The sequence below is a fragment of the Lissotriton vulgaris genome, chromosome 4_1, assembly GCF_964263255.1.
Source record: "Lissotriton vulgaris chromosome 4_1, aLisVul1.2, whole genome shotgun sequence".
In the NCBI taxonomy this organism is placed as follows: Eukaryota; Metazoa; Chordata; class Amphibia; order Caudata; family Salamandridae; genus Lissotriton; species Lissotriton vulgaris.
Genome location: NC_141691.1, coordinates 329,425,501 through 329,451,901, shown reverse-complemented (window position 1 = coordinate 329,451,901; position 26,401 = coordinate 329,425,501). Strand labels below are relative to the sequence as shown.

Genomic DNA, 26,401 nt, shown 5'->3' with positions numbered 1-26,401 from the left:
TCCCAAAGCGTGGGGCCCATCAGCGACACGTGGATCCAGTGGGAGAGGTCCCGATGACAGAGTGAACGACTGCAACGATCGGGAAGAGCTCGTGTCCGATAGACCCTCGTCTGACAGCCGATCATCCGACCTTCACTAGTTCTGAACAGACCTCTCTCGAGTGATCTACGGTCCTGACTGGGAACCATCAGGAGTGCCGCGAACATCACGAAGGAGAGAGGACGATCGGGCGCTGGATCCAGAGGACAGGAAACCGTCCATGCGGTCCGGGTAAGGTCGTGTAAACACGACGAATTGAGGAAAATTGTTTTTGTTTGGATAATACTAGTATTACGCTTTGTTGAAACCTCTGGAGATTCGCTGTCTGCAAACGGAGAAAAACAACAGGCTCTCTCTTTGCAAACAGTGAAGGATAGGTAACGCAGACTTTTGTCCCCATTGTAATCCGTCGTGCCTATCTTCCTCCCCCACTGTTTCCCGAACTGTCGTTCGTGGATTATTGTCTGGAGATTCTTTGTCTGCAAACAGGGAAGAAACAAGGTCTCTCTTTGCAGGTAGAGAAAGAGTGGGTAACGATAACTTTTCGTGCCCACTTATTCTCCCCACTGAATTGTTTTGATTGACCGATTGTTCGGTATTGGTTCGTTTGAGGTATTCACCGCCGGCAAATAACGGAGAATAGAAATATTCTGTCTAGTCTTTGCCCGCCGTGATAAGATAGGTAGTGCAGACTTTTTGTCCCCAGTGTAAACCGTCATGCCTATCTTCTCCCCACTGGTTGGTAGCCTGTTTAGTCCGGACCGCTTATTAGAGATGAACCATCCAGCTCCACTGGAGGGCACCCCTAATAAGGACATGTTCACTAAGTATGGACTAGTCGCTATAGCTTACACTAAACTATGGCATAAATATACGAAAAAGAACCCTGAAAGTCAGTGGCCACTGATAGGTTCCTTTAATGAAAATAAAATAAAAACATTAGAAATAGCGCTCCAGAAGAATAAGACCACGCCCACTATGCTCGACAGTATCGGCATGTGGCGCAAAGAAACGGAACAACGAAAGAAAAGAGAAGAAGCAAAAATAGGGAAAGAATTACGAAAGGCAGCCCACCTAGCCGCGAAACAACTAGAAGAAGAAATAAAAGAAAGAAAAGAAGCTACACAAAACCAAGAATCAGGGTCAACAGGCCAATGTCCTGTTAGGACCCCCTCTGCGCTCTACCCTGAACTACCCTCCAAACAACGGGCAAACGATGAGTTACTGCTAGGTCCCCCAATCATCTACATGCCCCCTCCATATGCTCCCAGTCAGCAAAGCCTGCAAGCCCCGAGTGTGAGTGAAAGTGACCCTAGCGCTAGTGCACCGGCCCTCACGGCCTCCGCACCAGCCGCATTGACAACTTCATCAGACGACCCCGAGGCTAGCAAACAATCATCAGCCAGGCTAAATAGGTTAAGCAAAGATGAGCGGGATGGGATCAACGAAATAGCAAAGACATTGGTAGAACGAAGGGAGAGCGAAGAATACACAATGAGCGTATATAATTCACATGCCGACAGCCACAGACGGCATTTCATTTTGCGATTCAGCTACCACACCCTGAAGGCGTATGAAGATAGGTATCAGAGTAAGGGTCCCGCTAAACTAACAGCACTGTATAGGAAGATTGATGTTGGAGATGGGACTGAACGTGAGGCGACGGAGCTCTTCATGCAAATGCTTGAGGTCTTCCGCCACCTCGCGGAACAGAAACCAGAAGCCAAGGTTACGGTCCCTGAAACAACCTCGGCAGAAGTAGCCAATACTATGATGCCTATCAGAGAAGCGGCTCCTTACTGGATCCCGCCACGGGGCCAGGGAACGAGCGATGATATTAATAATGAAAATGCAAAGGGGAGGGTCGTGTACAATTGGGTTTACCAACCATGGGACCGACAAGACATCCTAACCTTTAAGCAAACCCTGCCCGACTTAAGAAAGAACCCGACGGCATTTTATACTGAATTAGGCACAGCCTTGGGTTCGACAATAATGACTTTAGCAGATATTGACTTGTTCTTTGGGTTATGCCTGCCAGCTGATGTGTGGAAGCAAATCCGGAAGGCTGACCACACGGATCTGTTTGGACATACCTGGGACCAACTCGGTAAACTAGATAGACAGCGAGAGCCGGGGAGTAAACCAGTGAAAGACATACTGGAACTCCCAGACAAACTGGTTCAGAAGTTAAAAACACTGGTCCCGGAAAGAAAAGTAGACTGGTCGATAGTCACGGCCTGTCGACAGAAACCCCAGGAAGATGTGTCAGAATACTTCTCCCGATTTGAGACAGTGTTCTCCGACTACAGTGGCCAAGACATGACCACCGCAACCGGACAGCACCTGTTTGTGCAAAATTATGTAAAGGGACTAACACAAGAAGTCTCCCAAAAACTACAGACGAGTGAGAGTAGTTGGGGGGCCTCCAAACCCGCAGCTATCCTTCAGATGGCTCAGTATTACGAGCACCAAAAGAATGAGAATGATAGGGCGTCCGAGAAAAAGAAGAAAGATTTAAAGGAAAGGGTAATGATAGCCCAGATACAGGGTATAGCGCTAGGACGGGAACACCAAAGGGGGAACTACCAATCAACCACCCCCAGAGATCTACCTCCTAAAGATCACACCCCAGCACCCCACACTGGACGTAGAGACATTAGCAATGACCAATGCGCCTTCTGCAAAGGGCTCGGCCATTGGAAATCCCAGTGTCCGGTTCTGCTAGAGATGAATAGAAATAGGGATTCCAGGGATGTGGCAGGTGGTCCGAGGAATAGAGTACAGGGACGAGGGCACCCCAACGACACCAACAATGACAGATCAGGGAGACTGAACACATTTGACCGTCCCCGGCAGAACCAATATCAGGTATCCGAAGGTGAAAATGCCCCCGACTTTGCATAGGACTGCCAGGGGCAAGGGAGGGATCCAGTCGAGCTCTGTGTTGACCAGCAAGGTCCTTATGTCACCGCTAAGGTCCTGGGTACAGAGTCTCCATTCTTGGTAGACACTGGGGCGACACGTAGTGTGTTATCAAAACGACTGATTCCAAGGGCACCCTTGTCTGGCTCACACATAACGTCGATAGGTTTCGATGGAACGCCCTCCACTAACCCCCTGTCCGTACCTATTACCTTTGACCTGGAAAACAACACCACTGACGCGACATTTCTACTCTCCTCCAACTCCCCTGACGCCATTATGGGTATTGACTTACTGAAACATTTTCGAGCTACCATTAGGTGTTCCCCAGATGGAATACGAGTCATCCTGTACGACAACCCAGACATGCCCAGATCCCGTCCCCCACGACACATGTGCTCCCTAACTGACGCTGACCTGTCCCTGCTTGACACCCTGCCTCCGTACCTGTGGGCCAAAAATGACTCTGATGTGGGGCGAATGATGATTGATCCTATTCACATAACTGTACGACAGGACGCTATGCTCCCGAAACTCCCGCAATATCGGATATCGCCAGAGGGTGAGAAGGCACTGGTAGCGATCATTCAGTCTCTGGTAGATGCAGGAGTGGTTGAAGAGGTGGTTAGCAACGTCTGCAACAGCCCAATCCTACCTATTGTTAAGAAGCAAGGTGAAGGAGATGAGAAAGCGTACCGCTTCATCATCGACTTGCGAGAGATTAACAAAGTGGTTGTACCCCAATATCCTGTGGTCTCTGATATCACCACCATTCTGACCCTCATCCCGTCCACTGCCACCACCTTCTCTGTTATCGACCTTAAAAACGCGTTTTTCTCTATCCCCATCCATCCAGACAGCCGTTATCTCTTCGGCTTCACTTTAAAATCCCGCTCGTACCGATTCTGTAGAGCTCCCCAGGGGTACACTGAAAGTCCCAGCATTTACAGCCAGGCCCTCAAAAGACAGCTGGATGCCTTCCAGCTACCAGAGGGAGTGGTGTTGATCCAATATGTCGACGATATCCTTTTGGCGGCCGACACCACCCCACTTGCAACGGCAGCCACCGTCCAACTCCTACACTTTCTTGCAGAAAATGGCCACAAGGTCTCCAAAAAGAAGTTGCAGTTCTGCCAGCCACAAGTGACTTACCTAGGCCATCTCCTGTCCAAAGAAGGGAGGAAACTTACACCCGACCGAATCCAAACCATCCTAGACACCCCCATCCCAAAAACACAAAAGCAGGTCCGCTCTTTGGTTGGCCTAACCTCTTTTTGCAGACAGTGGTTGCCTAATTACAGCCTCATTGTGAAACCACTACTTGCCCTGCTGACCAAAGATGTCCCCTCCCCGCTTCCTTGGACCGCTGAGTGTCAAGCCTCCTTTAAGGAATTACGGGATGCACTCTGTTCAGCGCCTGTCCTAGGAACTCCGGATTACTCCAAACCCTTCTCCCTCTTCACCCACGAAAGGGAGGGATGTGCATTGTCTGTCCTAACTCAATCAATTGGTCCTAAGCAGCGCCCTTGTGCCTACTTCTCCGCCACTCTTGATCCTGTAGCCAGAGCTTTGCCTGCCTGCCTTCGAGCAGTAGCCGCCGCTGCTGTCTCTATCCGTCAGAGCGAGGGAATTGTACTTTCCAACTCTCTCACAGTGCTAGTACCCCATGCAGTCGACACCCTCTTGAACCAGACCAAAACCCAGCACCTGACTAGCGCACGACTGACAGGGTACGAGTTGACTCTGCTTGCACCCCACATCACACTAAAGAGATGCACGACTTTGAATCCTGCCACATTGTTACCCCTGCCTGAAAATGACCCCGACATTCCTCCCATCCACGACTGCGTGACCCTCACGGACGAACAAACTAGGAGTAGGGTTGACCTCCGAGACACTGCTTTTCCTGACCCCGATGGAGAGCTATGGGTAGACGGCTCATGCATCAAACTCCCAGATGGCACCACCTCAGCTGCCTATGCAGTAACGACAGCCCGAACAGTAGTTGAGACAGCCTGCATCACACAACGATCTGCCCAGGCAGCAGAGCTGATAGCCCTCACCCGAGCATGCATCATAGCCGCAGAGACCACCACGAACGTATATACAGACAGCCAGTATGCCTTCGGAGTGGTCCACCATTTTGGGCTCCTGTGGAGGGAGAGGGGATTCCTGACGCCCCACGGCACCCCGATCCTCCACGGAGATTTAGTCTCAGCTCTGATTGAAGCAGTTCTCCTCCCCAAACGATTAGCGGTGATAAAATGTCAGGCACACAAAAGGGTGACAGACTTAGTCGGACAAGGGAATGCGTTGGCCGACATCACTGCACGAACCACAGCTGAGAATAGGACGGTGACACGCATGTACATGACCAGGTCACAAGCAGAAACATGGAGTGACACAAGGATAATGATCAGAGACATACAATCGGCCAGCACCCCTCACGAGTTGACTAAGTGGGCAAGGGTGGGTTTGAAGGATGAGGAGGGCTGTTGGCGAACGAAGGATGCCAGCAAATGGTTGCTGCCCGACTCATATCTGATTCCCATACTGACAATGGCTCACTCCCCCGCACACATAGGATCTGCTCCCATGATCGAACTCATTTCCAAAGTCTGGCATAACGACAAAATCCCTGACTCAGCCAGACGCCTAGTTCAGCAGTGCCTTATCTGTCTGCAACACAACCCCGGGAAAGGAACTGTAGTACCCCGGGGAGGGTTTGGGACCCCCAATCACCCCTTTGAGGTCCTTCAGATGGACTACATCCAACTAGAGAGATGCCAAAGCCTGAAGTATGTACTAGTCATCGTGTGTGCCTTCAGCAAATGGGTAGAGGCCTATCCAACCCGTGACAACACTGCCATGACTACTGCCAAAATACTACTGAAGGAATTCTTCCCTCGCTATGGCCTTTGTCGAATTTTATGGAGCGACAATGGCCCCCACTTCATAGCTGAGGTTATCCAACTAATCCTAAAGGGGTTGGGGGTGAAGCAACGATTCCATGCGGTCTTCCACCCCCAATCCGCTGGTCTAGTGGAACGCCATAATGCCACACTGAAGCTGAAACTGGCAAAAATAGTGGCCACCACAGGACTTAACTGGCCGGATGCCCTCCCACTGGCTTTGTTATCGATGCGCTCCACTCCCACCAAGCACCATTTGACCCCCTACGAGGTCGTGTTTGGGCGACCGATGAATCTCTGGACTGCTCCCAAACCGACCTCCATTCATGACATCCCGGACGTCCTACTGTCTGATTATTTGTGCAAGTTAACTAAAACGTTGTCTGTCATTCATCAACAGGTGCAGCAGGCCATCCCCGATGCTTCCAGGGGCCCCGGCCATGACATCCAACCGGGAGATTTCGTATTGATACGAAATTTCCAGCGAACCAAGAGTCTGGAACCTCGGTGGACGGGCCCCTGGCAAGTGCTGATCACCACCCGAACGGCACTCCGAGTGGAGGGGAAGAAGCACTGGCTGCACGCGCATCATTGCCGGAAGGTCTCTGCAAACCTGGCCACGACAGAAAACGTCAGCACCCAAGAAGAGCTCCTGAGCAAAGACCGACCGATATTGGACTGTTATCCCGATACTGAGGTACTCGAACTTGCAAAATTCTCTGATCCCACTGTGCCATCCAGAGAAGGGTATTTCCTGCGTCGAAAGGAGGGAGCTTCGGCTAAGTAGGCCACGGACTAAGTTAAATCTCAGAACAGGTGACCTACACACAATCAAGGGTCACCGGGAGAGAAGCTAAACGAAGTCTGTGGTTCTGCCCACTACCGAGCCCCTTGAAGGTGATGGAAGCGCCAAATAAGAAGATGATGGAAGCGCCAGATAAGAAGATGATGGAAGCAACGGGAAATACCCAGTATAGAAATCCAAAGACTGACAACCTGCACAAATCAAAGACAATTGCACTCTTCATTGTCTTCCTCTTCTGCCTCCTCCTCATGACCTCCTTCTGGATTCTGGAGGAAAGCACACCGGCTCATGAGGCATTGCTACCTACTGCACAGCCAACACCCCTGAAAGAGCATCACCTAATCTCTCTGTCGCCTCAGCTCCGAGAAAGGCGCAGGGAATTCTGGAACAATTCCTTCGTGCAACTGTTGCACCAACACAACCTTGCTGCAAATGCTACGAACTGTTGGATCTGCGGGTTGCTCCCGCATGCCACTGGACACTCCATCCCCTTCATCCCTTCACCCTTCTCAGTTCACGGCTCTTGCCTCGCCTGGTTGATCCTCATGCAAGAGAGCCACAGGGACAACGCCACCTCCAGCCGTACAGTGTCACACTTCTACTCTGGGTTCTGGCTGAACAAAACAGGAAAGACCCCAGCTGCCCTGTGTCCTGCGCTCGCAGGCGCCACCTTCATCAAAGACATTCCAGCCAAAGAACGAGTCGAAGTACAGGTGCTCCACAATCCGGCCAGAACCACCTTCACTCATCTGCAAAAGCAAACTACCGCCACTTTAACTGTGGCCCTGTCCGTTATCAATGTCACAGGTCTCGTGTGTCTCGAAGGCCAGGGAACGCAGCTGGTGGGTTACAGCGCCTGCCGAATCACCAGAACATTGGACTCAGCTGAACCCCCTTCTTTTGTTGCTTCTCCGAATATGTACTTTGTGTGTGGCACCAAGGCTTACACCTGGCTCCCGAGAGGTTGGAAGGGCACCTGTTATATTGCCTTCGTTCTTCCACCCACATATGTAGCCCCTGCCAACCACCACCGGCAGAGGCGTGCAGACGACCTTGGACAAGCCGACTCCACCGGAGCACAGTTCCTGGATGCAGCAAAGGGACTTGTTCCTCTGTGGGGCCCAATGGCAAACAGCCGTGCTATCCGACACCTGACCCAGGCAGTAGAAACAACGATCAACATCACGGCTGGTATCCTCGCCAACAACACTGCGGAGCTTCAGGCGGTCCGCCTTGTGACCCTTCAAAATCGACTCGTCCCAGACGTGGTCCTAGCCGACCGAGGAGGAGCATGCCGCATCATCGGATCCAGCTGCTGCACCTACGTGCCAGACAACTCGCCTTCAGTCTACAAAGCCATCGAACACCTCCACAGACTTTCCTCGGAGGTTCACCAAGAACAGGAAGGATGGTCGCTTGGGAGCTGGTTTTGGGACACTTTGAAAGATTGGGGTTGGAAGTTGTTTTCCTTCGTGCTGATACCTCTTGTGATACTATGTGGGTGCTGCTTAGGTATCCAATGTCTGCCACCTTTGTTCGGCCTTGTTTCTAACTGTATGTGCCCAAAAACTTTGGACTTCCGAAATGAGCACATGAGCCCCCTCTATGAAGTAGAAATACGTGGCCTTATGGGGATAAATCCAAACTGACAAGTTGGCGAGACATGTTAAAAGGGAGGACTGTGGAATTTTAATTTGCGATCTGAACATCATCTGCGCCAGCTTGTCACCTATGTACTACGTGCACGGCAGCCATTTTAGATATCATGGACTCCCTGTCCACGATCGATCGCCAGCCCGCCCCTCTGACCCAGCAAGTATCCTCCGCGCACCCTGGCTCCCCCTCCCTCCTCCTTACGAGCATGACCCTTCTGCATGACCCTGTCCTTGGGAGTCACGCCAGCGCCTGACCAACACCTCCTCTCCTCCCATGAATGCCCCTCTGTTGATAAACCTCCCCTCTGCACTGGATTGTCCACGCAGCATGAATACCACTCCATTGATGGCCCCTCACCCCGTGTCCGACTGTCCACACAGGTCCGAGGCCATTGCCTAAGCCGGGAGATATCATTTACTGCCCCTTATTGTATGAGGTCGCTCTCCTTCAAAGGACCCTCTATTGATCCAGGCCTCCCCACCCCCTGTGATATGATCAGGCGCCCACATCCTAAGACTCGACGGAACACTCAGCTGCGTGATGACCCCCTCCTCTTATCAGCAGGTTGAGGACCTCTATTGTGAAGGTATATGGGGGTGGGATTAACACGAGGATTACGGGGATGTCTTTTCCTTGCTTTACAAAGTTCTGATTGTAATAAAGGAAGGTCACATGCCATAAACCAGTGTATAAGAGGCCAGGCCTCCGAGAGGCTGTTAGAGCACCTCGAGACGATACCTTGTTGTCTGATCTGATGTGTTCTGCTCCGTCGGAATAAAACTTCTGTTTCCTGCCTTCTGGTCTCCGGCGCCTGCCTCATTGCTTGGTAAACTTGAATGGTACAAGGGCGGTTAGCGCCGGGCAAATCTTGAGAAAGGTCCTAGCCCTACCTTTTTCGACACTGGGACCACCTCCTAAGGTATCCACAGAAGTAAGAAACCTTGGAATCATCATAAAATGCAAACTATTGATGAATGAACAAGTAGATATATTTTAGCAAGATGAAGCTTCATTACTATGAAAACTCTGTGACACATCTTTGCCTACATAGGATTTCTGCAGAAGGCCCAAACTACTATCTCTCTTGTACTGTCTGAACTTGATTACACCAATGGCATTTACCACTGATCATCCATATCAACTATGGAAAGACTGCTACAGATTCAGAGTTCTGTCTCCAGACTTGTATAGCCACAAGCCACATCTCCCCTGCATTGAGGGACATTCATTGCTTAACTTTTGCCAGAAGATTCACCTTTAAACTGCTTAGTATCACACACAAAGCAATACATGGAACAGAACCACTTTTCATCAGGAATAAAATCACCAAATACATACAGCTAAGCAACCTCCACTCCAGAATGACACCTCACTTCCAAACCCCAGCATATAAGAAAACAAAATTAGGGTGGTACATCCTTCTCTGTTCAAGCAGCTAAACTATAGAATTCACTAAGCTCAACTGAAAGATCCACATATAACTATCTTATCTTCAGAAGGCTAATCAAGAGTTGGCTCTTTCTTACATATACTCACCAAACACAAAACAAAAATGAACAGCATATGGCAGTGTATGAAAACATGTATAACTTGATTATATGTATATAGTTATATATATGCATTTCTATGTGTACATATCAATACTACTTATGGTTAAAAAATAAACAGAGATTCTTATAGGTTTGCTTAACAAATATATGTATTACTTATGGTTAAAATATATATTATATTTTATGCCTAACATATATATAAGCCACTGCATAGTTTACATATACATTATTTGATCATACACTTATGGGTCTCTAGTTTATATTATTTTATCTATCATAATATGTGCTAATTTATATAAGTTATTTGATTATATGCCTATGGTTCCCTGTTTTATTTTATTGTATCTATCACAATGTGAATATATGATGATAACAATTGCATCTAAAAATGCTTTACTATTGAAATATTGGTAATATACAATATAATATAAACAGATTAAAAAAAGAAAAAAGAAATTAGCGCTATGTACAGCAACACTGAAAATCTGGAGTTTTTAACTATTAATCCATACATGTACATATGAGACTTTAAAAAATGCAACTTTATATCTCTTTATTATTTTCCATATACATGTATCTCTTTCTTTGTAATTATGTATCTATGAATTAGTTACTCTACTCCTACTATAGAATAAATAAAGAAAGACATAAATGGAGAAAAAAAAACTTCAACTCTCTCCAAATCACTACTCTATGTCTCATCCAATATGTCTTTCATTACATCTTCTGCCTCTACTCTCTCCCAAACTTCTTTGTACCACTACAATCTCCCTAAAAACCCTTCTAGATTCTTCTCTCCTATATCACTCCTTTGACTCTTCCAAAACAACATTATACCACTATGATCTCCCTAATAACCCTCTCTAGGCTCGTCCCTCCTCTATCCCTCCCTTGGCTCATCTTAAATGTCATTTAACTACTATGATCTCAAAACTAAAACTTTCTAGACTCTTCCCTCCTCCATACTTCCTTCGATTAATTTCAAACCTCATTTTACTACTATATACCCTTTCTAAATTCTTCCATCTTTTAACTCATACCAAACCTCTTTTTACTACTATAATCTCCCAAATAACACTTTCTAGACTCTTCATTCCTCTATCCCTCCTTTATCCTATTCAATCCAACTAACAAACTCACATGTCCACCATTCGAATTAACAACTTAGATTTACCTATACTAAGCCATCACTAATTTACTTTGGGTTCCACTCACCTAAAGGGTTTCAACGTCTCGCCAGGGATAGTGAGCACTATATATTAATATAATGACAATTATTAGTCCTATTGATGCTTACATGCTGATAGTGTAAGTTCATGTTGATGAAAGGTTATGCCATGAATATTTTTCACATGATCTTTTATTAGTTTTTATTAAGAAAGATAGAAAGCTTTTTAGAAATATATTCAACCAAAAAGACACCAGTTTCTTTGCTTCTAAACACATATTTTCTAACTGATTCCTGAAAATACTGTTGAACATTTGTGACAACACCATACTTTTCTGTTTTGGAGGGGCATGCCTTTTAACATTAGATGGAGAGAGGCTGTAGGATGATTTCTGATATGTATGACAGGACAGTTTGCAAGGCTTTTTTCCTACAGTAAAACTATTTATGCCCTTGTTCACATAGAACGGCTGCGCTAAACTCGGATTAGGCACTGTGTCACCCTCCGTCTATCTGTTTTGAAGCTATTAGAGATTAAACCCCATTCAAAACACTTTTTCCTTTCATGATAGACACCAGGGTCACCCTTTCCAATCTTGATTGATTACTATTGACACAAGAAGCCCAAGCTGTACGGAAACCCAATACAAAATAGGAGTGGGTTCAGGGTAACTATTCACAGCAAAACATTATGAATGCTGGGGAGGGATGTTCAGTCCCACTCCATATAGGTTTGGGCAAGGAATTTCACTGCAAAGTGTGGTATGAATGGCACTATTCTACCTCCTGAATACACTGCATGCACCATATTGCCTTCCCTAGATGTTTGCGAGGTTGTAGAACTCTGGGCAAGCACTGCTTATCTGATGGGCATGCCTCAAGATGAATCTTTCCTGGGGAGAAGTTGAGCGAATGATCACATTCATATTTTGGCTTTCTATTTCCTCTACTCCAGAGGTGATGCTTTTAGGTAAATAAAGCCTATTGTGTTGAACCTCATTAGGATATATGAATGGCATATGGTACCGCAATGCTTAGGTGCTGCTAAGTTGACTAGTGTTTACATTTGGAAACAGTCAGAGTGTCCCCCACTCACCCAATGATATAAAAGACTTGGGTCTACTCGTGATGTAACGATTAGTGTGCAGCATGAATGGCACTCACCTTTTATACAAAGGGTAATAGAATCCTGTTTATAGTATGTTGAGTGGTGGCTGCCGCATACTCCACTTTCCTCACAGTGGAGGGCGCTGGGTTTGTTCGATTAGGTGAAAGAAGGTCTGCTTTTCTTCTTCTGCATGAAGATTGACTGTGTGTAATGAATAACTGGGTAGGCAGAAACTTATTGTTACTTCGGAAGTTTGTTGTGATATGGGATGCTTGGGGGTGGGCTCCTCCTTTAGGCAGATTGGGTTCCGAAGTGGGAGAGAAGGGTTTGTTCGAGTTAGGTGTGGGCGGAAAATCCGTTCCGCTCGCGGATTTTGCGGATTTTCGGGAAATCCGCAATCCGCGAGATTTGCGAATTTCCCGCAAAATCCGCAAATCCGCGAGCAGCGGATTTTGCTCGCGCTGCTCGCACTGTTAGCGTGAGTTCGCGCCCCGCGAATAAGTGCGAAATTGCAGAAATACGATCTTGGCAAAACTGAAAGTAACTACTTACCAGGTTCAAAAGTTCAGGCACATCATTAGTAGCCATTTCCTGTAGGGCTTCCTGAGGGGCCCCTCCAGAGTTCAGTTGCCAGTTGAAACTATTATGTGACCCTGCTCTGAACCTCAGAATAGTTACACATATGCCACAAAGGTCCTGAATTACAGCTAAGGGAGACAAGCAGGAGCCAGGCTGGAAGTTAAAATCCATTAATCAGCCCCTAATTCATTATTGTCAGTTGGGGCAGGGCAGGTGTTGTAACTAATTTTGCAACAATGAAAGCACTTAGCAAGTGCAAAAGATCACTAATCAGGGCGCACTAAGGAAGCAGGTGCCAGCTAAAAAAATATTCTGTGACACATTAATCAGCCCCAAATTAATTCAGGTCACTTGAGGCAGGGAAGGTGTGCTTTGCTTTGCCGAAAATAATGTACACTGGACAACCAGAGGGTGTAGTGATGAAACAGAGGGTGGCATGGGTGGGCCAGAGGGTGGCATGAGTAGTCAGAGAGTGGCAGTGGTGACAGAGAGTGGCAGTGATGAAGAAGAGTGTCCCAAACAGGCTGGACACGTAGAAACAACAAGTTCGCAAAACTTGCGACCCGACAGGTAAGTTCGCAAATTGCGAAATTGTAAAAACCCTCGCGAACTGGCAGAAACACGGGCGAACACAAAAAAAAAAAAAATCCGCAAATTCGCGGGAATTCGCGGATTTTGCGGATTGCGAATCCGCAAATCCGCAAAATTCGCGAACGCGAGATCCGCAAAATTCGCTCATGCTTAGTTCGAGTATAAAAAGGCTTTGTACTACATGTCCGGCAATATGTATGGAAATATTCTACCTCTTTACCGCTGACATTTTGTATACGTTTGACTAAAGTTGATGCTTTATTGTCACTGGCTGGGCAGTGACAAAGCAGTAAATGTATGCTTATGCTTCAATAAAAAGCTTCATGAAAAAAATGTGTGTGATCAGATTTTTGTAACCTGCCGACCATGATTGGCAATCCAGTCCAAAAGAACCTATATTGCACAATTTTGCCCAGTTCTTAGTGAATAAGATCAAATTCATCTAAACAAGTTTTTAAAATTGGATATGTTCAATAACTGGACCAGGTGAGAATTACTCTAGATGGAACTAATTTACATTTTCGCTAAGAATTATTTGTGATATTTTTGTATCCTTATTGAATCAGTGCCTCACTAAATGTACTTTTCATGTACATTTTTGAAAAGTTATATGAGAGAGAAACCCAACTAATGTAATTCCATTGGTGCCTCTAATCAATTTGAGGCATGAGGTTACGCAGCATCTGCAGAACTTGCAAATTTGTAACTCTTTCTGATTAAAAAAGGTGTATAACTCATTCAGAATTGTCAATTTATAAATAAAAAAATGTTCATCGAATTCAGTGCTTTCAGTGAAATAATTGGACATCATGCTAAATCACCAAATCAAACTTTTTGATAAATCTTGAAAAAAACATATTTTTGTCCGTATCCACTTTAAAAAAATGCTAAGGATAATCTGGAATGTCCTAACAAAATATTCGAGCTTACAAAAAACATTATAAAAGTTTGAAATATTATAAAACTTGTAAAAATGGTTTAGAGCATTACAAGAATAACTGCAACATCCACATGATAAAAATCCATTACCCAACCTAATAAATATTTTTGAAATTTCCTAAAAGGTATTAAATGATTCAAGTAACAATGTGAAAGTTTAAAATCCAAACCTTAAATCTACTTAATACTCTTCTTATAAAAACAAATCTTAAATAAATTTGGAAGAGTTTAGACAAAACATCAAGAATTAAGCAGCATACATTATACAATAAGTTGCACATTCAAATCTCCAATGTTAATGTAAACTCATCGGTTCAGCTCAAGTGTAATTATTCAGGTTTTAACCCTTTTTATGCAGTATTACCATCATCCTTTAAACAAATCCTAACAGTTGGAAAAATACTTAATTTTCACCTATGATAAAAGGGTAGAAATCAAATTATGTTCAACACAGCTTTCCTGCATGAGCACTAGTGTGCAGAGCACAACCATGCACAGATGAGACATATTTGTCTCCTGCGAGTGTTACACTTTCCCCTGCACTACTGTACTCACATCTTTTGTAGGGAAGGTCAGGTGCCAAAGGAGGCTCCTCTCTGTATAGTTGAGGGATCTACCTGCTTGTGCATCCATCACATGCCTGAGCATGCCACATGATTAATGTTTGGTTTGGGAGCAAGTATGTGATGTTGCATAAAATTAGAAGAAATGCGAGTAACTTTGTTGTAAAAGGTTACAAACATTATGTTTTCTGAATCTACAGTTCCATTAAGCAACTGCTGATTCAGGATTAACAATGAAACTGGGTTCAAAATCTTCATGCTTTCACATACATGTATATTTCCTGATCCATGATGTTTACTTTGACATAACGTTTATATCAACTTGGAAATGCTTACCTTTCAACTGTTCCTTGACCATTCCAACAGTATGTGTCATTCCAAACTACTGAGGTGTGCCTGCAAATCTTTGTAGGTAGGCTACTGTAAAAGTTGCTGTGGGATTTCAGTTTTAGAATAAATTCCCTAGAATCAAAGGCAAAAATCCTAATGTTAAGTATGTACATGCAACCAGGTCTGCTGTCCACAATCACAAGAATCCCTATTATATTGCACAATTTAAAGGTCATTATACTTTGAGTGTATTACATGTGTGTGTGTGTGTGTGTGTGTGTGTGTAATATTGGGTCAGGGTGGTAGCGTGGTATAAATGATCACAATGTTAGTAATCACATGCCTTGATGGGTGAAAATAGTTTTACTGAGAAATGCTGACTTTGCCCCAGTAGCAATGGCACAAAAGTGACAGACTGTGCTCAAAGAAATGCAAGTATTTTTAACATGAACAAACAACATTAAAGTCAAGAAGCCAAATTGTGAAATTCCGAAACCAATTTAGGGAAGCAAGAAAAATGTAATAAGTGGAACATGATAAAAATGATAAGACTGGATGATAAGATGATGAAATATGAGTTTTTGAAGAAAATGTCAAAAAGAACACAGGTGTCTTGACATAGCAATAACAGTCTACTGGTGCTAGTAACTTAGAGATAAGCACCTTTTTAGTTGAAACACAAGTCAAATAGGGCCAGAGTCACAGAACTAACTTAAGACAAAATCATAAACTTACTACCATTTTGGTATTCACAGAAGGTACCTACTCATTTCGGTATTCACAGAAGGCACTTACTCATTTTGGTATTCACGGAAGTCATTTAGGAGTCCTAAAGTTAGGAGTCCTAACATTACTACTCCTAAACTGAGAAAAATCCTAACTTTAAGACCTTCGGTATTCACAGAAAGCATTTAGGATTCCTAAAGTTAGGAGTCCTAACTTTACTACTCCTAAACTGAGAAAAAACCTAACTTTAAGACTATTGGTATTCACAGAAGGCATTTAGAAGTCCTAAAGTTAAGACTCCTAACTAAACTACTCCTAAACTGAAAAAGTCCTAACTTTAAGACTTTCGGTATTCACAGAAGGCATATTAGGAGTCCTAAAGTTAGGAGTCCTAACTTTACTACTCCTAAATTGAGAAAAAAACTAACTTTAAGACTATTGGTATTCACAGAAGGCATTTAGAAGTCCTAAAGTTAAGACTCCTAACTAAACTACTCCTAAACTGAAACAAATCCTAACTTTAAGACTTTCGGTATTCACAGAAGGCATATTAGGAGTCCTAAAGTTAGGAGTCCTAACTTTACTACTCCTAAACTGGGAAAAATCCTAACTTTAATACTTTCGGTATTCACAGAAGGCATTTAGGAGTCCTAAAGTTAAGACTCCTAACTAAACTACTCCTAAACTGAAAAAAATCCTAACTTTAAGACTTTTGGTATTCACAAAAGGCATCTAGGAGTCCTAAAGTTAGGAGTCCTAACTTTAGGACTCCAAACTACCTTCTGTGAATAATGAAAGTCTTAAAGTTAACATTTTTCTCAGTTAAGGAGTAGTAAAGTTAGGAGTCCTAACTCTACTATGCTACTCCTAAACAGAATAAATACTAACTTTAAGACTTTTGATATTCATAGAAGGCATTTAGAAGTCCTAAAGTTAGGAGTCCTAACTTTTGGACTCCTAAATGCCTTCTGTGAATACCAAAAGTATTAAAGTTAGGATTTTTCTCAGTTTAGAAGTAGTAAAGTTAGGAGTCTTAACTTTAGGACTCCTAAATGACTTCTGTGAATACTGAAATGAGTAAGTGCCTTCTGTGAATACCGAAATGAGTATGTGCCTTCAGTGAATACCAAAATGAGTAAGTGCTTTCTGTGAATACCAAAAGGTTAGTAAGTTTAGGATTTTGTCTTAAGTTAGTTTTGTGAATCAGGCCCCTGTAGCCTAGCACATCACCCCAGTCAATAAGATGGCATTTGAACTTGATCTCTAAATTGAGGTCAAAATTCTCCTGCATGACAAGACTGGTAACCATGGTCAATAAAAGCCCCAGGAATCCAGATATTATCAATTCAGTGTCCCATTTTTTTTTCAATTTTGGATACAAAGGTTCAGATCAGTACCAACTTGAAACTTGCTTGAATCACCTTGCCACCTATTTCTAGTGGCAAGGTAAAAATGTGGACTTGTTTACTTTTCAGATCAAGGTAGAGAACTTTGGTTTCGCCAGTCTTAAGGTTGGGGGCTGGTTTCCAAGGTCTTGCAGGAGCCTGAATCTTTGAGACAAAATGCTGTGAGTGGGAGAAATCAGGAAGTCCTGCCCACTAGGTTATATTTTTCTCTTCTATTATTGACACATTGTGCCTCTGCCTCTACAAGAGGCGAATCCTGATAGAACAAATTTACAGACTGCCTGAGCTTCAGGCACAGCTCCATAAATGTTATTGCAGCCATCATTGGGGTATATATATTAAACATCTATGTTCACCAATAAATATGATTTTTGGTGAATATCTCAATGATGTCTCACTCCAATCCTTCAGAAAGTCAACTTGCGAAAACATCACTTTTATTCTCAAAACAGGCCATGGCAATATGGAAAAGCTACTTCAGCCGTATGCAGCCGTAATACTTTTTGTAATCAATTACTAATGAGATATGTCAACAGTTTTACACATTGCAAACACAGGTTTTGTGAACTCCAAGGTGTGACCTACAGGTGCCTTAGCTATTGTTAAAAGTGGGCTTTTGAAAATGTTTTTCAAATTCACTATGTCGAAAGGATTTACTTTGTAATGTGCCGGCTACAGTATTTGATTACAGCAGTTCAGGCATGCATGGGCAACCCTGATGCCTTTTTCTTTGAGGTGGTCATGTGATGCCACTACTTGCCAAGTAGGAATTCAAGTTCAAAACCTGGTGTACTTTGAGTTGGCCAGATTGCCCACCACACATGAGCACTCCAACACCACCATAATGACATCTAGTTGGAAACCACACATGAACACTGTGCACAAATCCAATAACACAAAGATTATCTCTCTCCCGCACCTCTGGAATGGCACAAAGTGTACTCCCATCCATGTAAATCCCCTTTGCACATGGCAAAAAGGCACATGGTGTCATGACAGCTGCAATTCCAATACCATACATGTACAGAGCAGTTAGATAGCGCACCACACATACAAACAGTCGCTCAATCAACAAGCAAATCAGAAATAAATGTTTAAAAAGATTCATTTAACAACACTTAGTGATCATCCGTGACAATAAGTGCCCAGCAGGGCAGATGGTATAGGAGCCACAAAGTCCAACATTAGAATCAAATGCTCACTAGTTGGAGGATAAGCAAGAAATAGCACACAGAGGCAAATCTGACAAGAACTAAACAAATAAGGGTGCTCCTCACAACAACACCCATGCAAACTGTCCCTATGGGTCATGCCACAATCCGCTGTAATGCCAAGAGTCATCAAGCTGCCAGCTATAATACTGATCTTGGGACTGCAAAGTTCTATAACCACACACCTCAGCCACTGTACCTCCAGCGCTAAGGTTAGGACCAAGCGCCATGTCAAGGGAAGGCACCAGCTCCAAAAATACGCAATTAGTCAAGATTGAAGTGCTAAACATCTCCACTCTTATAAAGGAAATCACACATGAAGAGAAACAAGGTTGTGTTTACTCAAGGTTCATGCAAACTAGATTTTGCCATGAGTCTTTCGTGAGGCTGAGCAGCATTACTCATGCTACATAATCACAGTGGTTTTTACTCAATGAATTCACAATATATAGGTTTAGATAAAGGTCTAAATATGCCTGTCATTTCCTCTCTTTAAAAGATGCATACCACTTTGTCTATTCAACAAGTTGGCCTAATAATGGCCAAAATAGTATGCCATGTTTGAGACAGAGTACCATGAGTGCTAAGGTCTAAATAAGGATGGTGTCCAGGATGCCCTGGAGTTAGTCACTCTAATGCCATATATATTAGTGTATTGTAGGCATTGTTTATTTATTGAAAACAGTTGTTTACTGAGTACTTACTACTGTCAGCTCTGCCTTCAGTACCCAATGCTGTAAATGCATGTAACAAAGCCCCTGGGATTCACCTTGGCGTGAGTCATTTTTAATTTGATTTGATATTACCCTTGTGGAGAAGGTCACCCAGCTCAAGGAGGGGTAACCCGTCAACTGTTTTTAAACATTTACTTCTCCAAGCACCGCAGTTTCAGTCGCTGCACTAGCCCAGTTTTTATCCCATGGGGGTGCCCCATCTCCCAGTCAGCATATGGCTAGGGTGGCACCATTGTTTCTCCTTATCCACTATTTACCATTTCCACATGTAGCGCAGCTGGGATGGCCTATAGTAGGAAGCAAAGACACGGACAACCAACCCTCCCAATTTAGCTGAAAGGATCCCTTGTCGAAGTCAGACTCCCCCTTATTCCCTCCGATTTTTACGTTTGAACAAGCCATTTGGCCTTTAGGCAATGAACATCCCAAAGTCCTACATACTGAGTGCATATGTTTTCAAATTATATTTAACATGTTTGTGGCTTGTATGGAAATACTGTTAGACATAAACCTGATTATTATAAAAAATGAACCACACATGCTGTGAGTATACTGCAAGGGTGTCTGTCATTTATAACTGCATTATTTGCAAAATTCTAAAATAACCTATTTCTTTGCTTTGGTTGATGAAAAAAGGTAATGAATGCCCACCTTGAGCATGGTGGCTACACACAAAAACTGCTGTGTCATGGCAGCGCCTCATATGAAACCACTGTCATCTCTGTCAGGAAGGTATATATATGTGTTAGAAACTGGGTTACTGGTTGACTGGGGTATGAGTCTGGGTCAAGCAGGAATCACAACCCAAGTCAGGGTAAGAGGCAGGCAAGGCCTAAACTAAGCTATGCTCACCCTCTGGTAGCTTGGCACAGAGTAATCAGGCTAAACTTAGAGGTCATGTGTAAATTATTTATGCAACACTTCAAACAGTAAAACAGTGACAAACCGCACAAAAAGCAAAGAAGCAAAAAAAGCACTTTTTGGGATATCTGGTAGCGTTGGGACAAAGTCACAAGTTCAGGCCTACCATGAAGGAGCATGGGTCAGCTACAGGGTTCCAGTTTGGCCTGCTGAACAGAGCAGAGTACCTTAAATCCTGGTTGCAGTGCATTGCGTGAATCCGCATCGAAGATGCATCGAGCTGCGGAGGCAATGCATTGGTTGGAAGATGCGGAGGGGCTGCGGTGTGAGGTCCGGATGCGTCAACATCGAGGATCTTGTTGACGAGGCTTGTGATGCAAAGTACGGTGTCGAGACTCTGAGGGGCAGCAGAGGCCATGTGTCTAATCCAATAAGCAGTGAAGCTGCGATGCGGAGTTTCGTCCTTGTTGTCAAGGTTGCTGTCAAAAAGGGGTGCACGGAGCTTGCTCCAGAAAAGCACCATGCAGCAATGATTCCAAAGGCGATGCTTCGGTCCCAAGATGCAAGAGATGGCAGCGATGCAAGTCTTTTGCAACAGGTCCAATCCAGGCAGCAGCAGAAATGCATTGGGTCTGCTCGTGGGGCGCTGCTCAGAAGAGAAGATGGGTCAGTTACGTTTACGTTTGCTAGCACCTTAGGCCAACTTCCAAGGGTCCAGGACTGGGGTGGCACCACTTCTCAGAGTAGGCTCATGTAATGTCTAGCTGGACACATTCTAGTGTTCCGCCTGTGATGTAATACACCCTTTACACCCACCCACAACAGGTGTCACCAGTCAGGTGACTCTGACAATAAAAGGGGCCGAGTGCACGTGCTGGTGGCCATTACTAACCAGGAACTATCAGTGTCTGTCAATCTAGTAGGCATGCAGGCCAAGGGCCCAGCACACAGAACATTACATTGATGACGAGCAGGATAATCCCGCGTATTCAGCCACTTTTTGTCTTTTTTTTAAGGTGGTGAGGGGGAGAGTGATGCCCATGGCGAGGGCACCCTCTGTAGCAGGCTAGAGAAGCGCCTGATGGCGTGTGGGGCATTGTGAGTAGCCCCAGGTGTGAAGATGTGAGGGAGCCTACCCTGCACCGACGTAAAAACCCACGGGGCGTATGAAGAGCCCCAGGGTGAAGGTGAGAAGGTCAGGAGCCCACCCCGACTCTGAGGCGATGGGAGCCCACCTCGCATGAAAGAGCACGCTGAGGAGATGGCCAGCATGAAGTGATCCCCGAGGCGGCAGAGATGAAGTGCTAGGGAGGCCAGACTGTGTAGATGCGGGCCGCTGCCGCAAGTTGTCACGAGGGGAGAGACGCCTAAGGAGAAGTAGGGCGGAAGGTGAGCGAGTGGTCCGTGAGGTTGCAAGGACCCTGCTTACAAGTGGCCATAGGAAAATAAATCAAAGACAAGGCTGTGAAGCGAGGCCGTAGATGGACAAGAAAGACGGCCCGCCAAGATAACAAAGCTGGAAGCCTGTGTGGTTTCGCCCTTACAGAACTATAAAGATAAACATACCGGGCAAGCGGGAGGTGAGGCTGGCCGATGAGAGAGCCTCCAGCAGCGTGTATGCGTCGCCAGCAGGAAGAAGGCGGCTAAACAGAGACTCTTCCGAGCAAGCACGAAGCTTGGTTCCAATATAGATTTGTTGGAAGGTCTGCAGGATATCGGCCGTGGAGCCAGGCCTGCTGAGAGTCATCGGAGGACAAGGGGGTCAATCCCAGCTCTGGCACCCTCCCATGACAATGGGTAAAATAGTAGGAAGGTGCCAGGGCGCGTAATAAATAAACAAAGTGCTGGCGCAGCATGAGAGAGGGAGAGACAGATTAAAGATCGTAGCATGTAGAAAGCTGACGGTGCTTTCAGAGGAGAGCAGCAGCTGCCATCTAGTGGGCAAGTTGCAGCATTACGCCCACTGAATAAAAGACTTTGGGGCAGATTTACAATTACTGGCGCATCCCTGCAAATTAGCAGGGATCCGCCAGTAATTGTGCGCCTCAGCTCCGCCACCCAGGATGTGCCCCATTTACAATGCGGCGCACCATGGGGCCAAATCGGCACAGATGCGTCACGCATCTGTGCCGTAAAAGCGGCGCATTGCTGGAGTGCAGCTCCAGCAATGCTCTGGTGGGACCTATTCTTTCAATGCTGCCTCAAGCCTTACACCTGCTTCAAGCAGGAGCAGGGTTTTGACGCAGCATTGGCCTAAAAGTGACTGAGTGAAATCTTGTAGATTTCACACAGCCACTTTTAGGAGGCGGTCCTGCGCAGGAATGCCCCACCCCCCCTGCGCAGGGCTTTACAACGTGACGCATCTCCCAGATGTGTGTGTAAATGTAAATGTAAACGTATGTATACTTGTAAAGCGCACTATCACCTGACAGGCATCTTGACGCTGTATACCGCTGTGGAACCCGTCCTGGCTTTCCCTGTGAGATGCTCCCTACTGGGCATCCCCAAGGTGAAATCAGGCATCCCAGCACTTTAGGGCTGTTGTGGAGATTAAGCAAGCTATTGCCCAGAGTTGCAGAGTGGGGACCCATGATTAGAGTAGGCACCAAGTCGAGAATTATCAAGTCCGTGGACAATTGAGCCCAAGACCCTGCCGCGTCGGGAATTGAACCCTGGTCCCGGCCATACCTCTGCATCAGGGTCTGCCGCTCTAACCATTGAGCCACACTTCTCCATCACGCTGCGTCACGTTGTTAATACCCCGCACCATGGCGCATCTTTTGCGCAACTGCTGCGTCACAAAAGTGACGCAACGGCGGCGCAAAAGAGGTGCAAGGGGCTTGTAAATCTGCCCCAGAGTGTACAGCAAGGACTGCACTAAATGAGATGGGTTAGTGAGCTGGGAAGCATGGTGTGTCAGGAAAATAATGCAGCACAGAGGTTGCTGGCGCAGCCCCAAACGTGCTGGGAAAGAAGAAGGTGAAGGTGACCAGAGAGGAAGCACAGCAGTTCTTGGGAAAGCTATGACATAGTAAGGCCAGGTGGACAAACTGTACATTTGCATACGAGGAGGTGGCAGACTCCATAAGTGCGGCAATGCTTACTGGCCAGGGGTGGTCGCTGCAGGAGTGATGACATCAGGAGCAACGCATTTGGATGTCAGGAATTGAAGAAGACCCCGAAGAGGGCAGAATTGCAGAAGACCCCAGAGAGGGCAGAACTGCAGAAGACCCCGAAGGGGGCAGAACTGCAGAAGACCCCGAAGAGGGCAGAATTGCAGAAGACTCCGAAGAGAGCAGAATTGACGAAGACCCCAAAGAGGGCAGAATTGCAGAAGACCCCAGAGAGGGCAGAACTGCAGAAGACCCCGAAGAGGGCAGAACTGCAGAAGACCCCGAAGATGGCAGAAAAACAAGACCTTCTCAGAGAGAGGGTGCCAACAAAAGTTCAGGAAGGTGAGACCGTATGGACGATGACGCGTCCAGTGAAATGTCCATGTAATGTCAGCATGAGACATGTGGTAGGATGCCATCTCCAAGTGAGATCTTGATTGAGTGGAGGAGAAGATAGTGGCATGATGCCACTCTATGAAGGGAGAAGGAACAGTGCCACAAGGCAAACAACCATCACAGGCGTGCAAGAGAACAGGAACAGGGCAGAGAGCTCGTATAACCACAGTGTGAGCACATCTGAGACAACAGACAGCCGCCCGACGGACCAACGTCCCAGAAGACAGCACACGGAAAAGAACCAAATGCAAGCCGCAACCAGCGCGAAGCCAGTATCTATCCAACATTCTCCCGCGCGACTGCTCAGTCCCAAGCTTCAGCAGTTCAAGTCAGATGAGATCCCAGCATCTCAACGCAGATGCCACGGGTGACAGAAAACCTCAGCAAGATAAAGGCAAACTATGAAGTCCCTCCATTCCTCCTCGCTCCACAAAATCAGACTGCCGCTACCAACTGAAGACAATCACCGGAGTTCCACGAGGCAAGCCACCCAGGACCCGTCTATGTGCCATTGTCAACGTGCAGCATACTGAAGTAGAGCACACACAAGGTCCACACGGTCCCATGGCAGCCCAGTCGGAAGACTCTACAGAAAGCTCCAGTGGGAGAGACAAATCGGAAGTAGCTCCGCAGTCATAAGCAAGGAAGACCTTAAACCACGCAGTCTCCGGGCAAAGGCTTCACATACAGAGATCTTCCAGAGTGGACCTCAATGCAGCTCTCAATGCACTGATGCTGGACCTTCATACATGGACTTTGACACTGTGAGATCAGCCCGGTCTAAAGCACGTTGCCAAGGCCAACAAATACATCATGATCAGGCAGTCCAAGGCTCCAGTGATGCCTGGCCGATGGCCTGAAGGAACTGATTTAGTACCATCCGTTGTTTGGTTATTTTTCTTCTAGGTTGGACTTTAGTCTTTCATTTCATTAAAGGTGGGGGGAGATGTAATGTCTAGCTGGACACATTCTAGTGTTCCGCCTATGATGTAATACACCCTTTACACCCACCCACCACAGGCGTCACCAGTCAGGTGACCCTGACAATAAAAGGGGCAAAGTGCACATGCTCATGGCCATTACTAACCAGTAACTATCAGTGTCTGTTGTTCTAGTAGGCATGCAGGCCAAGGGCCCGACACACAGAACATTACAGCTCACAGATGACAGAGTCCAGGTACAGGGGTTGGAAGCCAGTTATGTCCCTGAGGCTTCAGATCTGGAGGTCAGCCAACTGACCCATGGGGTCACTCTTGTTTCTGAGGTCAAGAGATGAGAAGTCCAGTCCTTCTCAACAAGGTGAGAGGGCTGCAGGTAGCAGATCAGCACAGCAAATCAGGAGCCTTGCAGAGAGAAGGCCAGCAGAGTGACAGTCCTTCAGGAACGCATAAGTCTTTCTTGCAGGCAAAGTATCCACAGGTCCAAAAGTGTACTGAAAAGGTGGTGTCTTAGGTCGAGTCTTTATACACAGTGGTGCCTTTGAAGTGGGGGAGACTTCAAAGACATGCCTCTGAAGTGCACAGATGTCTTGCCTACCTGCCCTGATTCTAGACTCCCTAAAGAGGGATATACAAATCTTTGAGGGTGGATATGACATATCCTATTCAGATGTAAGTGATGCTGTGCCCAGCTCCTACCTCCCAACCTCCCAGAGATGGTCCAGTGAGACAAACCTAAGCTCCCATTGTGTGTGGTTCTTTAGGAGAAATACACAAAGTCCAACTGCCAACTACACCCTGTCATGTGATCAGAGACAGACTTCAGGCACCAAATAGCTTAAGCAAGAAAATGTCCACTTTCTAAAAGTGGCATTTTCAGAATTGTAATTTAAAATCCAACTTCACAATAAGTTAGAGTTTTAAATTAGGATTCCAGAGACTTCAAATTTGAAACTGTCATATCTTCCCATTTGGAAATTACACCTATAGAAGGTAATAAGGTAATCCCAATGTTATTCTATAGGAGATATAGGCCTTGCAATAGTGAAAATTAATTAAAGAGTTTTTCACTACTAGGACATGTAAAACTTAAAAGTTCATGTCCTTCTTTTTAAATACATTTCACCTGGCACTCTGAGCTGTCCAGGGTCTACACAAGGGGTAGCTTATAGGTATTAAAAAGGAAGGCAAAAGGTTTGTTTTGCCGGGACAAAATGACAGTTTAAACTGCACACACAGGCTCTGCAATGGCAGGCCTGAGACATGGTTAGTGGGCTACTTAAGTGGGTGTGACAATCAGTGCTACAGGCCCACTAGTAATATTTAATTTACATGCAGATGTAGTGCACTTTACTAGTGACTTATAAGTAAATAATATGCCAATTGTCAATGAGCCTATGTTACCATGTTTTAGGGAGAGCCATGTAACATGTAACAACACCATACGGTACACAAGTCATCATTCAAATTCAAAATTGAGATCCCTGTCGCCATTGTCATTATAAGGGTCTAGATCATTTCTAACAGCTGAAAATTACTTAGTAAACACATTATAAAATATAGCTTAATAGTTCAAGTATTAGACATAAAACATTGTTAGAATTAATCTAATAACATTTGTACATGTGAAAAAGCTATGTGATTTACAATAAGGAAGTAATGTGACAATACTTATCCTACAATACATTCTTCTGTGACATGCAACAGGGTACCGATTCCACACCACTCTCCACACTGTCTGAAGAAGGAACATCACATGCTTTCTGTGAGAGTAGTAGCCCCACTTTCACATCAGACAGTCAAGATGAAACACCAAGACCATAAGGTTTGCATGGGCTGCCCAACCACTCT

At 45.4% G+C, this 26,401-nt stretch overlaps 1 protein-coding gene across 1 annotated transcript in view; it reads right to left on the bottom strand.

The window, feature by feature from the left end:
- GPC3 (glypican 3) overlaps positions 1-26,401 on the bottom strand; it is a 3,092,951-nt gene that overhangs the window by 1,107,129 nt on the left and 1,959,421 nt on the right. The window contains exon 5 of the mRNA XM_086918698.1: positions 15,172-15,297. Coding sequence (XP_086774824.1) covers positions 15,172-15,297 — 126 coding nt within the window. The remainder of the gene's footprint in view (positions 1-15,171; positions 15,298-26,401) is intronic.